General features: G+C 51.1%; 1 protein-coding gene across 1 annotated transcript in view; it reads right to left on the bottom strand.

Annotated features, from left to right (window-relative positions):
- The window catches only part of OTOG (otogelin), an 85,246-nt gene that overhangs the window by 29,735 nt on the left and 39,409 nt on the right, over positions 1 to 16,102 (bottom strand). The window contains exons 24-32 of the mRNA XM_032640565.1: positions 15,554 to 15,661; positions 12,699 to 12,837; positions 11,058 to 11,192; positions 10,618 to 10,764; positions 10,203 to 10,322; positions 8,194 to 8,310; positions 7,350 to 7,506; positions 4,304 to 4,330; positions 1,656 to 1,823 (exon numbers count right to left, since the gene is read on the bottom strand). Of these exons, the coding sequence (XP_032496456.1) occupies positions 1,656 to 1,823; positions 4,304 to 4,330; positions 7,350 to 7,506; positions 8,194 to 8,310; positions 10,203 to 10,322; positions 10,618 to 10,764; positions 11,058 to 11,192; positions 12,699 to 12,837; positions 15,554 to 15,661 (1,118 nt within the window). The remainder of the gene's footprint in view (positions 1 to 1,655; positions 1,824 to 4,303; positions 4,331 to 7,349; positions 7,507 to 8,193; positions 8,311 to 10,202; positions 10,323 to 10,617; positions 10,765 to 11,057; positions 11,193 to 12,698; positions 12,838 to 15,553; positions 15,662 to 16,102) is intronic.

The following is a 16,102-nucleotide window of genomic DNA, read 5'->3' as shown; positions in this document are numbered from 1 at the left end:
GACCTTACTTACTGGGCTAAAATACTGAATGGAGAACAGAAAATTCCCACTAAGCAGATGGTCCATTACATCTGGAATGTTATAAGACACCCTTTCTTCTTCAAGCAGGACCACACAGATCTGGGGGTCGGGAATGTCTAGGGAAGAAGTGTTCCCTTTTGCGGCAGTGGGGATGCTCCTGGCCCTCCTGTGGCCCAGTCCCTGGCTCCTCACTCCCAGGTTTCCTCGTGCAGTGACGTGATTCCTCCTGGCGCCTCCTACTGTACCCCTGGCTCACCCCACCATGGACATCCCCTTAGCTGTGCCTGGGATGTCCCTCCCCTCCTGAAAGCCCTTCCATGGCTCCCCACTGCCCTCAGTATAAAGATCTACCTCCTGAGCTTGGCTTACGAGTCCCTTCCTGGCTCCTTTCAACCCTTCAAGGGACAACACTTATTCTAAGAAGCCTCTCCTGACTCCCCAAGACTGAGTTAGGGGCTCCTCCTTCCCACAGGCATTGTAACTGCCTTTGACATGTCTGTCCCCTGGATGGGACTGTGGACTTCTGGTGGGCAGGGGTCGTGGCTCTGATGCCACTGATTCCCCAGTGCCCAGCTTGGTGCCTGGCATGGGAACAGGGCTCAATGAAAGGGAGGGAGGCAAGGAGAGAGGAAGGGGAGGAGGAGAGGAGGCAGAGAGAGAGAGAAAGAGAGGATGATCCTCGTAACTAGATAAACCACAGACGTGAGAATCTGAGAACTTAAATTCTTAGCCTGGAATGAACTGAGATGTGTGTTGGTTCAAGATTCCGGTCGATGCTGGGATTGGCTTCACGGACCATCCCTGTGATTAGGGAGATACTGACTAGATGGGACCAACAGGATTTGCGGGGAGAAACCCTGATCAGTGATCACAGTGACCACACACTGGGACACACACAAATGGCCACAGAAGAGAAGGCTTCCTAGCACTGGTGAACTGAGGCCTTGGCTGGCCCAGTGCCCAACACAAACACCACCAGTGGTCACTCCCCACCGGGCAAGGTCCTGCCACCCCTCAGGCACTACTGAACTCTGAAGAGAAGATGGTGCCCACTACAGCTAAGCCCTTTAGGTCTGCTTGCAGTCTGAGACCCAGGAGGCTGGCTAGTTCCAGGTGTGCCTCAGTCTGTGTAACCCACCAGACCAGAACTCAGGACCATAACCTGAGCAAATCAAGAGCCCACTCCTCCATTCACAGGAGAAGGTCCCACTGGAGTTAATATAACAGCCAGTTCCCCTCTGGTATTTACAGTCTATCTAGTCTTAAAAATAGAGAGGAGAAGTGGGGAGGGGGGTAGGAAGAGGGAGAATAAGAAGGAAATTTAGGGAGAGGGATGGGAAGTAGTAGTTATTGCCACCCAGCTTTTCTGGAATACAGCTGCTGTGTGAAGCAAGGTCCAAAGGGACATCTGGACCTTGGCCTCTCTGGTTTTTTCAAGAAGAAGACAGAAGGTGTTTCTTGAAAGAGGCTAAGAGGCTGACCCAGAACCCTGTCTCAACTGGGAAAGGGGTGCCTGCTGGAGCCCCACATTTCTCCAGCTACTATAGCTGGCTTAGGGTCGTAGCATCCTCCCCTCCTCCAGCACCTGCTTCCCTCCACCAAGTGCTGGAGTGGGGCCAGAGGGTGGGCCTTACCATGGGCCTTGGCCTTGTAGAGGGCAGCCGTCAGCAGGAAGTTCACAATGTCCCCCGGCGCCACATCCTGTGCTCTCACTAGGACTATGGCAGCGCCTGCCACCTTCATGGCCACCAGGGCACCACTGGCTGCCAAGCTGGCCAGCTGGTAGGGGCCCTTACCTAGTGCTGGAGAGAGGGGGCCCAGTCATAAGCCCTGCCGCCCTGGGACTGTGCCCGCCTCCCATCACTACCTGCCCAGCCCTGCCAGAAGCGGGAGGAGAGAGGATGCTAAAGAGCTCCTCTTGGTCACGTCCCTCACCCCCGGCCCCGGGGACCTTGATTCCCATGAAAAGGAAGGGACGGGAACCCCAGGCTGCCAGCCCCTGATGGGAACTGACCCTCCGCACAGCACCTAAATCACTTCACAGGAAGCCTGGAAACAAGGCCACCCCTGGGGGGCATCTGGGCCCCCAAACGTCTCTCCATGGGCCTTGACTGAGACTCTACCATTCCAGCTGCTGCACTATTCAGAGTTGCCTCTGGGAGAAGATGCCAGACCCGGTCTCTACCCACCTGAGGTCTGAAGGGTAAAGACCAGGAAGCCTTGGGCTCAGCATTTGTGTTTATCTATTTATTTCAAACACGCGTCACTTCTGTGTCTCTTGGGTTCCTGCGGTGGTTGGTTGTCAGTAAGCTGGACAGTGGCATGGGTTTCCTAGACCACTGCAACAGCCCTCATAACTGACCTCCCAGCCTCTGGTGTGGCCCGCCCTCCAGTCACCCTCCTAGCCACACTCCCTTCGGTGACCCCTCAGTGGCTCCTCTTTGTCCTCAGGATAGACTCCAAGAGCCCAGCTTGATTCAGGGGCCCTTCACGCCCCAACCCCTGCCACTGTCACACTGAATTTCTCTCGCTCTTCCTTGTAAGAGCTGTGCTGTGTCCTACCTCCTGTCTCACTCGCGCTGTCCCACCCACTCAGCGCAGTCCCCCCCCCCACACCCCATTCTGTGCCCGGGGCCAACGCCTCCTCAATCTCTGGGGCCCAGCTCAAATGTCACCTTCGTGGTGAAGCTCTCCCGGCACCCTCTCCCACTGCACGCAAGCGTCCTCCCTCCCCTGTGCTCCAGCGGTCTCGGAGCACGGCTCATGCCGATCACAGCTCTTATGAGGAGGGTCTCGATCGGGGGTCCACGTCTGTCTTCCCTACCAGAAAGGACACAGGCAGTGCTGTGCTGGCTTAACAATCAGCTCTCACAAAATGAACAAGCAAACAAAACCCCATTTGGTAATGTTTGCTGATTTCCGTGAAAAAATACTCCCACCAGTGGTCAACTTCAAACTACCGACTGAATGTGGAGTGAAGAACACACAGTGGGTTCTAGAAAGCCAGGGTGGGCCGGCTCCAGAGCACCACTGGGACAGGTCTCATTAACTGGTGAATCCCCAGCGCTCGGCAAAGGCCTGGACCAAAGAAAATGTTGGTAGAAGAGCAGAGTAAGAATGGGTGGGTGGGTGGGTGGGCGGGTGCAGGATGCTAGAAACAGCTTGTCCTTTGCCAGTTACTGCCACCCAAAATGCCACAGAAGGGAGAACACTCTGCTCAGAGCTGTCTTGCTGAAATGTCTTGCCTGGTGTCAGACAGACCCCGCCTGTGCAGGGACTGCAATCCTCCCATTGCAGATTCCTGCCGTCAGGGGTTAAAGGTTTGGGCCATCAGGAGCCCCTTGAGGCTAGCATTTTGGTGGGACTAAAGGCACTGTAAATGATCATGTTGTACCCTGGTCCAGCCCTCATCTCACGGATCCCCTAACTGGCATCCTTGTCTCTCTAGTCAGTCCCCCCACTATTTCACCCACTATACTCTCGCCAGAGGACGTTTCTCAAACCAAATCTGATAATGCAGTTATGTGAGGACAGAGCCTTGGGCCTTTACCTGTACAGGCCTGCTCCTGGCAGGATGGTGCCTGGAAGTGGGGGCAGAGGGGACCTCAGAAGTCAAAGGTGAATGGCACCAAGGACTTGATGAGTATCTAATTCTGCCAACCTGGCCCCACCACACAAAGATCAGTGCTGAAAACTACTCCTGGGCAGCCCTCCAATCCCACCCAACTCCAGTGATTAAATTGACTCATGGATTCTAACACTGGTCATTAACCTCCCTGGGGTCTTTAGTCATGACCTGGTTAATGCAGAAGTTGGGGCGTATCCCGGTGCCCTGCAACACTGGCTAAACTTAAAGATGAATCTGACAGGCTGTGCCAGACTGTAAGTTCCGCCCCAGCAAAGGAAGAGCAGTTTGCATTTGCCTTTGCCAACTCAAAACTTCAGGAAACCCAAGACAATGTCCTGTGGGCCTGATGAGCTAGATTATGAAAGCTATGGGGCAGCACGTTGGTGCAAATGGGGTTTTCACTTCCTGGTGAAGCTGCCCCGCATGAGCACATCCCCAGGAAGCTAGCCTGGCCTGGGCTCTGGACAGAGGCTGCAGGAGCTGCTGGAGACAGAGTTCCGGGGCATCCCTGGGCCTTGCACTGTCAGGGCTCTGTCTGCATGACTGCTCCTCCAGGGCCAGCAGGGCCTCAGGATGGCTGCTACTGTTGTGGCCCCAGGGCAGGGATGGCAGTACCCCAGCTTTCAAGGCTCCACCTGGGGAGGATGAGCTTACCTTTGTTAAAGAAGTCACAGTCATATGCTGAAAGAGAGAGAACAGAGACTTCTTGAGAAGCCTGGAACAGATGCGCAGGGCCAAAGCCCCATCCCAGCTCTCTCTCCTTCCCCAAGGGGTGGACCTGGCCTGTCTCCCAAACACCAAGATTCAGACATGGTCATTAGATCCAGATATCTTAAGGTGTAGGAAATACAATGGCTCCCTCTCTGTGCCCCTAACACAAAGCTCAAAGCCTGGCCCAGAGTAGGCATTCGGCATGTACCAAATGAATGAATGAATGAATGAATGCTGGGACAGAAGGGTATGTTTTGTGTGACCTCAAAGGGCAAGAATTGAACCAAGGAATGGAAGTTCCAATCGGAAATGTCGTGGAAGGTCCTGGAGGAATGCAAGCACAAGATAGAAGTCGGTCTTTCAACAGCCTTGAGTAGGAAGGGACCCAGGGCCTCCAGAATCCAAGCCTTTTTCAGGCCCCTGGGTGCAGTCTCCATCAGGTTTTGATAAGCTCCTCCAAGTATGTGCTCCATACGCCCCCTAGTGGCGCAGCACAGCACCACAGCTTGTTCCCCTGGCACGTAGGCCACGGATTCCTTAGTCCGCTGGGATAAGCTGGGGATTTTGTAGGGGGCACCTGAAGCCAGGAAGGAGCAAGACCATGAAAAGCCAGTTGACCGAGTAGACCTGGGACAAAGGCTGAGGAGGGGTCTCCCTCACTCACAGGCATGGTCTGAAGACAGTCACCAACTCCACCCCACACCCCCAAAGCCCCATGATGAACACTATTCCTTTGCATTTGGCATTGCCCTCTGGAAACAGCACCAGGAACCAGTAGGCTGACCCACCACGTGGCTATGGGTAAGTATGTGCTTTTCCTCACTTGTGGACTCAGAAGACTGAACTCGAAAATTAAAAGATCTCCAAGTATCTGGTTTCAACTGTGTACCAGGTTAATGAGAGGTCACCCAGAGAAGTCGTCAAGAGCCAACTCTCTAGAGCCCCGCAGACCTGGACTGAAATCCCATCTCTCTCATTCATCAGCTGTGCATACTGTGACAAGTTTCTCAACCTCTCTGAAATGTAGTGCCCTCCTCTGTAGGACGGGGACTACCACTACCATCTGCCCCACAGACTTGTGAGGCCTGGACTGGGGTAAGGCAAGTGCTCACCTCAGGTGCAAAATTTAGGGGGACCTCAAAAATCTCAGTAATCAGGATATGTAATATTTTAATACAATTTTTTAATTGCAAAATTAATGCGAAATATCCATGATGGACAAAATATCAAAATTTTAAAATAGACAAGATCAGTGACAGCACCTTGCTGAGCCATACTGGAGCCTGAGGCAAAAGGAAAAATCAACAATATTGAGGCTGTCATTACTTAAAATTGTGATATTTTGTTCATCAGAGATGTTTCTGCATTAGTTTTGATTTCTTTTTTTTTTAATATTGCCTTAAAATATTGCCTTGGGGCTTCCCTGGTGGCGCAGTGGTTGAGAGTCCGCCTGACGATGCAGGGGACACGGGTTCGTGCCCTGGTCCGAAGATCCCACATGCCGTGGAGCGGCTGTGAGCCGCAGGCCCGTGAGCCATGGCCTCTGAGCCTGCGTGTCCGGAGCCTATGCTCCACAACAGGAGAGGCCACAACAGTGAGAGGCCCACGTACCGCAAAAAAAAAAAAAAAAAAATTGCCTTTTTTGGTACCCCCTTAAATCTTGTGCTCCAGGAACTGGCCTCACTTGCTTCACCCTAGGCCTGAATATTAAGTGAGTTAATGCACAGAAGGCACAGGGCCTGGCACACAGTAGATTCTCAGTAAACGTGTGTTCCCTTCTCCTTCCTGACGGATTTTTATCAGAGAAGTAGAAGGAGAAGCAGACTGCATGAGGACCCAAGGCTTCTGTGACAGAAGAGGCTCACGGTAAAATGGGCAAAGAAAAAGGAAGCCAAAGGCAGATTCTGCTCCATCTTCTTCCTGAGGTCATCCTTCCTGGAGCTGTCGTGCCAGCACCCATGTCCCCACGAAAAATGACAGCAACCTCAGCTCTGGCACAAGCACCGTGCCAAGTGCTTTACCTGCATTTTCTCACGTAAATCTCACAGCTCCCTGCAAGGAAGGTACAGTTCTCTTAACTCTCAATTACTAGTCAGAGTATAAGGAACATGCCCCAGGCCACCCTGCTTGGTGGAACTGGAGTCTGAACCCAGACAGTGTGGCCCCAGCACCTGTATAATAACCACTGCACCACAAAGCGAGGCGTCTTGCACCAGGAAGATGTTTGGTATGCAGAAACAAATAATAATTAATCATTTAAATTTCTATGAATTTTATTTCCTCTTTTAAATATTTACTTTTGTATCTGTTTTGTGACATACATTTACACTACTAATAGTACATATATACGTACATGCATCTATGTGTATGTGTGCGTGTGTGTGTATATATATATACACACACACATGTTGTGTGTGCTCAAAATGTTTTCACTTGATAGGAGGGTGCAACCAAAAGCATTTGCAGACCACCAGTGCTCCAGAAAAACTGCTATTTTGTGGTGCCTCTGATGGACCCCATGAGTCTCTCCTGACAAAGGGCTTTCACATTCACTATCTCGTTTGACCCTCACAATAAACCTGGTGGGACATGTCTATTCCTATTTTTCAGATGAGAAAATGGAGCCCCAGAGAGGTTGGGGGACTTGTTCGTGGTCACACAGCTTGCAAATGGCAGCTCTGGGTCTGGAACCCAGGGCTCCTGACTCCTCTGGTAAAGTGGTTAAGAGCATGGGTTTGCAGCCAGACCATCTGCAATGGAGTTGAGCCCTGGCTCCTCCACCAACCTGTGTGACCTTGAGCATGTTACTTAATCTCTCTCTTTCTAGCCCATTTCTCCAACTGTAAAACAGGAATAAACAGTCCTACTTCACAGGGTAGTTATAAGAATTCAATGAATGATAAGCACAGGCCAGAGTGATGGGACCCCACAGGCCTGCCCACAGAAGGGGCCCCACTCTCCCCCTCGGGTGACTGGTCTGGACACTCACGGCAAAGGTGCGGGGTCCTCCAATCGACGGCCACCCCATGCTGGCAGCACTGGTGGGCATAGGCAGACACGCTGGCACAGAAACACTCACAGTCACCGCCCCGGCTGCACCCACATGTGTCTGTCAGGCAGTTTGAGTAAAACCAAGTGACATCGACCTAGAGGAGGTCAGAAGTCAGATGTCAGAGGACAGACCCTGAATGTTAGCCCTTCAGCTTCTGGGCTGATGCCACTCAGCCTCAGGCAGCAGCATAAACGTGGAGGGACCACAGGATGGGGCGAGCTGCCCATGTGGGGTGAGGACAGAAAGGCAGGCAGCTGAGAGGAAACGTTAACTCCGTGACCCAGGTAGACCCTGCTTTTGAGAACTAAGCTTTCTCCTTCCTCGGGCCTAGGCTATTGGATCCAAGGGCTTAGGGTGTGGCTGAGAAACAGACGTGAGGTGTGAACCCCCAGCCAGGGCCAGAGACAGCCAAAGCCCATCTGATGGCAGCCTTCGAGGCCCTGGAGGGGGCCATGCAGAGCTGAGCACCAGCTCTCCTCTGTCTCCACTGAGGGCTGATGCCACAGCATGAGGGGTCTGTGTTCACCATTCAGAAGAACTTCCTGATTGGGAGGAAGAGCCAGATTGAGATAGGCTTGAAAAGGGCACAGAAGCTGACTGTGTCTGTCCCAGGGAAACAGGGCAGACTCATCCGAGCAGACCAGAGGCAAGGGAATGGCAGAGGTGAATCTTTCCTCTAGACCTGAGGTGTCTCTCCAAGGCATGGAGGGTCTGAGAGCAGAAGGGATTCCAGGGAGGTGGGAAGGGGGCCCAGGAGTAGCCAGGCCTGGCGTCCACTCACCACAGGGTGGCAGGTCTCAAACACCTCGCTGAGCAGGATGCTGCACTCCTTTTTGGCAAAGGGTTCTCGGAGAGGATTCAGGACACATGTGTCTCGGGGGTCGAGGGTGTCTGGGCACTGAGGGGGCAAAGGCAGCGCTGTTGATCTCCCTACCCCTCAAATGCCTGTTGCCTGATGTGGTGGAGACTCTTAGAGTGGCTCCCTTGATCCCGGCCTCCTGTGTTCACATCCTTGTATAATCCCCTGCCCTTGAATGTGGGAGGGACCAAACTGACAAGTCGACAAAAGACAGCAAAGGTGACACATGGATGGGGTTATGTGCCAGTGACTGCATTGTCATGTTATATAAGAGTGCAGAGCCCATCTGGCTGGAGTCTCTCCCTTGCTGGCTGTGAATGGCACGTGGCAGGAATGGTGGGTGGTCTCTAGGAGCTGAGGGTCGTCCTGGGCCAACAGCTCACAAAAAACCTAAAGCTCTCAGTTCTATGACTACAAGGAATGGCTGTCAACACCACATGAGTGGTCAGAGAAGCAGATCCCTCTCCAGTCGAACCTTCAGATGAGAGCCCAGCCCTGGCTGACACCTTGGCTGCAGCCTGTGATACTGTATGCAGAGAACCGAATCAAGCTGTGCCCTGACTCCTGACCCACAGAAACCGTGAGATAATACATGTGTGTGGTTGGATACTGCTAAGTCCGCAGTTATGGTGTTACACAGCCATAGAAAACTAATACAGATTTCCCTGATGTCTGCTGAACCTCCTCCCCCGGCCTACATTGTCACTAGAGCCCCTCAGGGTATGCCTAAGCGGATTATTGAGAGAGAAATGACAGTGAAGGGTGAGAGGAGGGAAGCAATAAAGGTGAGTCACCCACGCAGCTTCTCTAAAATGGAATGGGTTAGAGCATACTTTTCTGAGGCTGTGAGAACAGCCTTGCCCCACCTCAGGATTACATTTAGCTCCAGGCCATGACTAACTGCTCCCCTGACACCAGTCTACATAGGCTTATCTCCACCTACTCCCCAACAGAGAACTAGGAACCTAAGATCACTCGGTCCAGGAAAGGAAAATATCTAACACTCATATCACCACTCTCTAATGCAGCACCCATGGCAGACATAACTAATCACTCACAGTTCTTCCAGCTGAGCCTGACACAAGTGTTGGTATTTCTCAACATAGCTGCCCAGGCAGCCTCATCTGACTGATCAGATTTGTCACATGAAGTGAAATCTATCCATTATCCCTCTCCCAGCCCCTTCACTTCACAGAGGACCACAGAGAAGATGGGACTTACTCAAGGTCACCCAGCAAGTCACTGGATGATCTAACACAAGAACCCCAAATAATAAAACAAACAAAATAAAATAACTTTTTAAGTAAAAGAATAAGACAAGAACCCAGATCTCCTGCTGTCAGCTCAGTGATTTTTCCTCCCATCGCTCACAGCTTGGCAGCCTCAGACATCTCCCAAACCTCAGAGACATCCCCTATCATTTCTGCCTCTGCTAATATTGTCCTCCCTCTCTCTGATACATTCCTCCATCCAAATATGGTCTGTCTTTTAAGTACCACACTAGTGCCACCACCTTCAGGAAGCCTTCTCTAATTGCCCCAACCTATGCCGGTCTCTCTTGGTCTCTCCTGTGTGCCAGACCTATCGCCAGGCACCAGGGGCACAGAGATGGGTAAGATGGTAATGCTTCAACAAGACTCATCTTCCCTACTAGGTGGTTATCTCTCCTAGGACAGAGACTTTGTCTCCTTCTCAGCCTCAGCCCTCCTACCAGGGCTTGGTCTGGGGTCTGATGTGTGAGATGGGATGGTGCATGTCCTCAGGCCACAGGACAGAGTCCAGGGCTGAGGATGCTGGGTCAGAAGCTGAGAGAGAGGTTGCAGGAGCAGCCTTGCACCAATGTCCCTCTCCCCTGACCTGTGGCCAGTTTCTCTCAGTGTGACCAGGGTCCATTTGGGTGAGAGGAGTGAGCCAGCTTGGAGAGGTTTTACCTCAACTGTAGCCCAACTGCCACCAAACTCCTGGGGGTTAGTTAACTCTAACTTCTCTGGGGTCCTCATCTCATTGATGGTCTTTAAGTCAAAGTTCCCACAGAGTCCTGCCAGCTGGCCCTGAAAGAAGAGAGAATGGTCAGTTTCAGGCATTCCGAGGGTGAGCCACAGGCAGAGGGGTCGCCCTGAGCCTAGGAGTCTGTCGTGGGCCCAGAAGCAACTACTGGGGTCACAGTGTGCAGAGAGAGAAGAGTCAGAGGAGAAGGGGCCCAGAGTCGGGTGGGGCAGATAGGACAGCAGGCATGAGGCTCCTGGCTCTTTGGTGAGGGTACAGCTCATGCAAGGACACCCAGTGGGCTGGCTTGGCTCTAGGAAGGAGCACAGGGCCCGTGAGGGTCACTGATCACATGACTACCTGCCACTGTGGCCCCGCCTGAATGTGCACCGTGGTTCTCTGGTCCCATAAGAGGGTGATGTGTTCCCGTGGGAAATGCACCAGCGTGAAAAACCCTGCTCGCCACGTGTGGACCTCCTGCTTCTCATCCAGGAAGCTCTCCGGACTCTAGGGGGACAGAGGTGGCCATTCCTGAGGCCAGAGTGTCCCCCAACACCTGGGTCAGCTGGGCCTGGCTACAAGTCACTGCCCGGCCCCAGGAGTTCACCAATTCCTCTGCCTCCCTCATGCCCTGACGTTGACCTCTGGGCTCCTGGCCGTGGCCAAGGAATTCAGTCTGGGCTGCGGACTCAGTGGCTCCAAGAGAAAGTGCTGTGGTAAGGAAACCAGTCCTTAGCCCTCTTCTGCCCTCTATTAACCAGCAAATTGTCCATACAACCTTCACCTGCACCAGGCCTTACGGGATTTCCTGAGTCGTCATCGAAGATGATGAGTGAGTTCCCAACATTGATGGAAATAAATTTCCTGCAGATGATGCCAGAGCTGTAGCAGTTTATGTTTTCTACAATCACAGAGAAGCTGAAATCTGATGTGCTCTGAGGAGAAATAAGTTAGTGCAATAAACCAGGGAGAGAAGAGATTCTGATGAGAGGCATGGGGTAGGGGGACACAGACTCTGAAATGGTTTTCAACCCACTTCTACTTCATATGAGCTGTGACTCTGGGCAACTTACTTCAGTTCTCTGAAGTTCAGTTTTGTTTTGGGTGCCTGGTACAGTGTTTAGCATGTAGGGATTCTCCAAAAAGTGTCTGATGAGTGAATGAATGAATATATAATAGGGATGACTGGTGTTGACAGGGGTGTAGGGGAAGGGGCACCGTCTTACACACACTGATGATGGTAATGTAAGCCTTTTTGGAGGGCAATTTGCAGGCACTGGACAACATTTCTAAATGTATAACTTTTATAGCAATTCTACTTCGAAGCATCTAGAGACACATCCACACAAGTATTCACTGAGCATTTAAATATTGACAACAACCGAAATGTCCATCAATGGCGAATTACAAAACAAACTGGAGTACACCTTTTCTGTGGAATTCTACAAAAAGAAGAAGAAAAATTTACTGACTATATGAGATAATGTCCAAAATACACTATTAAGTGATAAAACCAAATTGCTGGATTCTATTCATAGAAATTAAACAAAACGTGTGTGTGTCTGTCTGTCTGTCTGTCTTATGGAAAATGATCTTGCAGGATTCACACCTAGCTGTTATGAGTGCTTATTCAGCAGGGAGTAGGAACAGAAGAGATGTGAAGAGGAATATTTGTTTTTAATATATGCTTCTATATTGTTTTAAATGTTAGTGAAGAGCATGCAAAACCTTTGAAATTTAAAAAATAAAACAAGGTCTACAATCTTTGTCTTGTGGAGTTATTGAAATTATGTGAAAGACGCCAGCACAGTGCCTGTCCCATAGATAGGACTTATTCCACAGAAGGTATGTCATTATTATTATTATTATTACTGTTACTTTTACTATCATATAATGAGATGGACAGGCCCTTAGCAAAACCAAGGTCCCTGAATGTGTCTGAGGCACTCTCCCACCCACCCTGTTGGTACCCTTTTCTCCTTCTGGAGGGGATCCTGCCTGCACACCAACTCTCCAGTCAGATTTCTTGGTTCCAACCTGACCCCAATTCTGTCCCTGACTAGTTGTGTGGTCTCGGGTGAGATACCAACTTCCCTAAGCCCAAGTTACTCCAGCTATAACATGGGCTCAATAAACTCTGTCTTGCTGTAAGAGCTAATTGAAATAATGCTTTAAAATGGCTTGGTAGACCACCAGGGGTATAATAAAAGCCCAGAAAGCATTTGCTTTTACTATTACAGACAGAAAAACCACTGGCACCCAAGGGGGCAAGGTTATAATGGTGACTGGCAGGAGGACAGGCAGACTGGTGGGCTCTGTCCAGCCCCAATCTTGCGTCTCTAAATTGCCACACACCAGGGCTTAGATCCTCCCACCACCTAATTATGTACCAGCTGCTCTGGGTCCCTGTAGAGCCAGCTGGTACACACCCAGGCACTAACCTTGACCAGGTGCACTTTGCACGCTCCCACGAAGTCAAATGGGAGCCCATCAAACGTGCGGTAATGCCGGTCGCCATAGGCGGTGCAGGTGGAGGCACAGGGGTGGAGGGCGCACTGGAACGAGCCGTGCTGGCACACACTGAAACACACATGCCCAGACCCCTGACAGGGCATGCCCTGCCCCCACCCTGAATGTCCAAGATGGAGCCACTGCCCATCGAGCGCCCACTGTGTGCCCATTGAGCGCCCACTGTATGCCCCTGGGCCAGAGGTCAACAAACATCATTGACCTCCAACAGATGCCCAAAGGGTGGCAGGGTGCGTCCCCGTTTTATGTAGGACACACTGGGGCTCAGAGAGGTTAAGCCAACAAATAACAGAGCCAAGACTGAATCCAGATCTATTTGACTCCAACGTCCACACTCTCTTTACCACTCCAATCGTTCATTCATTCACTCGTTCATTCAACAAGTCATAAGCATCTACCATATCCCAGGCATTATTCTAGGAGTTTCAGATACATCAGTGAACAAAACAGCAAAAACCCTCTGCCCTTGTGAAGCTTATATTCTAGAGGAGGAAGCTACACACTAAATAAGTAAGCATGAGTAGGTAGTAGAGTGGGTAAGAAGGTGATGAGTGCTGTGGGGGGGAAGAAGCAAGATAAAGGGGATTGGGGGGCTTCCCTGGTGGAGCAGTGGTTGAGAGTCCGCCTGCCAATACAGGGGACACAGGTTCGTGCCCCGGTCCGGGAAGATCCCACATGCCGCGGAGTGGCCGGGCCTGTGAGCCATGGCCTCTGAGCCTGCACGTCCGGAGCCTGTGCTCCGCAACGGGAGAGGCCACAACAGTGAGAGGCCCACGTACCACAAAAGAAAAAAAGAGAGGCAGGAGGAAAAATCAAGAGGGTGGGGAATCCCAGAGTCACATGAAGCAAGGTATGACGGTAGAGAATGATAACAAATGACTGACTGTGTCAAATGCTGCTAATAGGTCTAGGAAGATGTGGACCAAGTGATAAACACTGGATATAACACCATGGAGATTATCGGTGACCTTGGTAGGGATAGTTTTTGTGGAATGGAAGGGAGAATGGGAGAAGAGGAATTGAAAGCAGCAAATATAGACAACTGTTTTGAGAAGTTCTGCAATAAAAAGGGAGCAGTGAGATGGAGCACACACTCATTAATGCGAGATGAATCCCGAAGTCTAGGAGACCTTCCTCAGCCTACAAGAGACGTAGGGCTCAGGGGAGCTGAGTGGCTGGAAAGGGCTCATACAGAACACACCCATCTCCGAAACACCAGACCAGGAATCAATACACCAAGCCTGACCTGAAGTTACTTTACACAGGGTCTTGTGCCCAGCCCAACCCCTTGGACAGTCACTGGAATGTGATGTGGGGCTAAGAAGGAATAGGTTCCAATGGGTGGGGACCCCCACTGGTATGAGCTGGCCAGACCTCTTTGAGGGGTCCTCGTCCTGTTTCCTTCCCCTCTTCACCCTAGCCCCACTAGTCTAGCTGATGTGCTTTGGCCATTTTCCAGAGAGTTGTAGGAGCCAGGGCTCAGGGGGTCCCTGATGTGTCCCCTGACGCCCTGGGGCAGTGGCAGGGCCACCTTGATCCTGCAGACACATCAGGGCTAGAGCAGCACTTGGATTCTCAGAGCCCTGGAAAGCCCAGGTCGGGCCCTCTGCAGGGGCGCAAGGGCACAGGGGGAATGTCAGGGAGGCTCCCATGCCTCTGTGTGCCAGGAACACAGAGGACATCTGGCAAAGGAGCCACAACAGAGGCCGCCCAGCCTGGAAGGCATGGGTTGAAAGGCCTCATTAGCTGTTCGGGTAGTTATAAGGCCTTTGCAGGGGGTGGGGGGGTCATTGGGGAACCTCAAGATTTAGGTGGTTACAAGGTGGGAGAGATGCTGAGCTCTCCCAGAAGCAGAGGACAGGTGGAGAGTGGGAAAACAAGTTAATTAAAAAAAGAATCACCATAGACACCTCCAGGAACCAAGCCTTTGGAAAGTGAATTAACATGAGTTAGGTACAGCAGCAGTGGAAGCCTGGGAGGATATTTAGGAGGTTGAGTCTCTACCCACTTCCATTCCCTGCTGCTTGGCCCAGGGCCGGCTCTACAGAACTGGCCCCAAGCCCGTTTTCAAAGAATTCAATCCAGGTACACACACTCTCACGTATGTATACTTATATTAACAGATATACAGTGTGCAAATATATTCACATATAAACTTACTCGCACATATAAGCACGTACATATTCATAGGAAATCGCAAATGCACATTTTACATATTGTTCACTTACATGTAAATACAAATACGCACACCCAGTGCGTGCACATATTCACACACTTTGCACATACATGTCCCCACATACTAAATGGATGGAGATGCACACAAATGTATATAAATATAGCTGTATACATACACAAATTCATAACTGTATGTATTCACTAACATATTCAGGATTATGAATGCCCAGCTCTTCATATATATGCATGTGCATATACATTCACATATGCAGTCTATGCGTTTTGGACACATGCCCACACTTGCACATCCATATACATATGCAAACACATCGTCATGATTACAAATACACATCTACACACACTCATATACATGTTTGATCAAACTCACATTCGTGTAAATACTCACAAAAACACTCCCCAAAATTCTATGTGTACACTTGTATATATACACAAACCCCTACGTAGCACAGAAACACACAACATGAATATGAACATGGTTGAGGGGGGATGCTAGATTGTACTCATGATCATGCGTCCCATATCCATCCTCACCCCCAGCAAAAAGCAGAGCCTGGATGGGGCCCTCACTTACCAGGAGTGGCAGGGAGACATGACCTGGTCCCCAGGGAAGTACTCCTTCCCCTTCCAAGTGCATGGGCACTCCTCTGGCAGGAAACAGGCATCCCCGTGTCTGAGCAGGCTAAAAGGACACAGCAAGCAGGTGGTCAGGAGAGCACCCTTCCCATCTCTGTCACCTGTGGAGGACCCTGTATCCACACAGATGCCCCGGAGTGGCTCTCAGCATTTACCCTGGAAGAGAGTGGCCACGTACCCACCAGCATCCTGCTGCTGCCCAGTGGGGTTCAGAGGTACCTCGGTAACTGGAAAAACCAGAGACGGACTTGGCCCAGCTCAGAAGTCTCTGCCATACATCAGGAAGCAAGGCTCATCTCTACCAGCCACATGCTGCCCCCCACCCGCGCCAGGCTGGATGCCAGTTGTCCCATAGGCACTAGATGTATACTAATGAACAGACCATGGACATGGGCATTGACCCTTCCTACCCAGGTGGCTCACAGAGTAACTAGTAGATTGCACTGAAAAGAAATGTTAAGGGGAATTTTTCAGGAAGATGGAAACT

The sequence above is a fragment of the Phocoena sinus genome, chromosome 8 (assembly GCF_008692025.1).
Source record: "Phocoena sinus isolate mPhoSin1 chromosome 8, mPhoSin1.pri, whole genome shotgun sequence".
In the NCBI taxonomy this organism is placed as follows: Eukaryota; Metazoa; Chordata; class Mammalia; order Artiodactyla; family Phocoenidae; genus Phocoena; species Phocoena sinus.
Note: the sequence above shows the minus strand (reverse complement) of the source record. Positions and strands in the feature narration are given on the sequence as shown.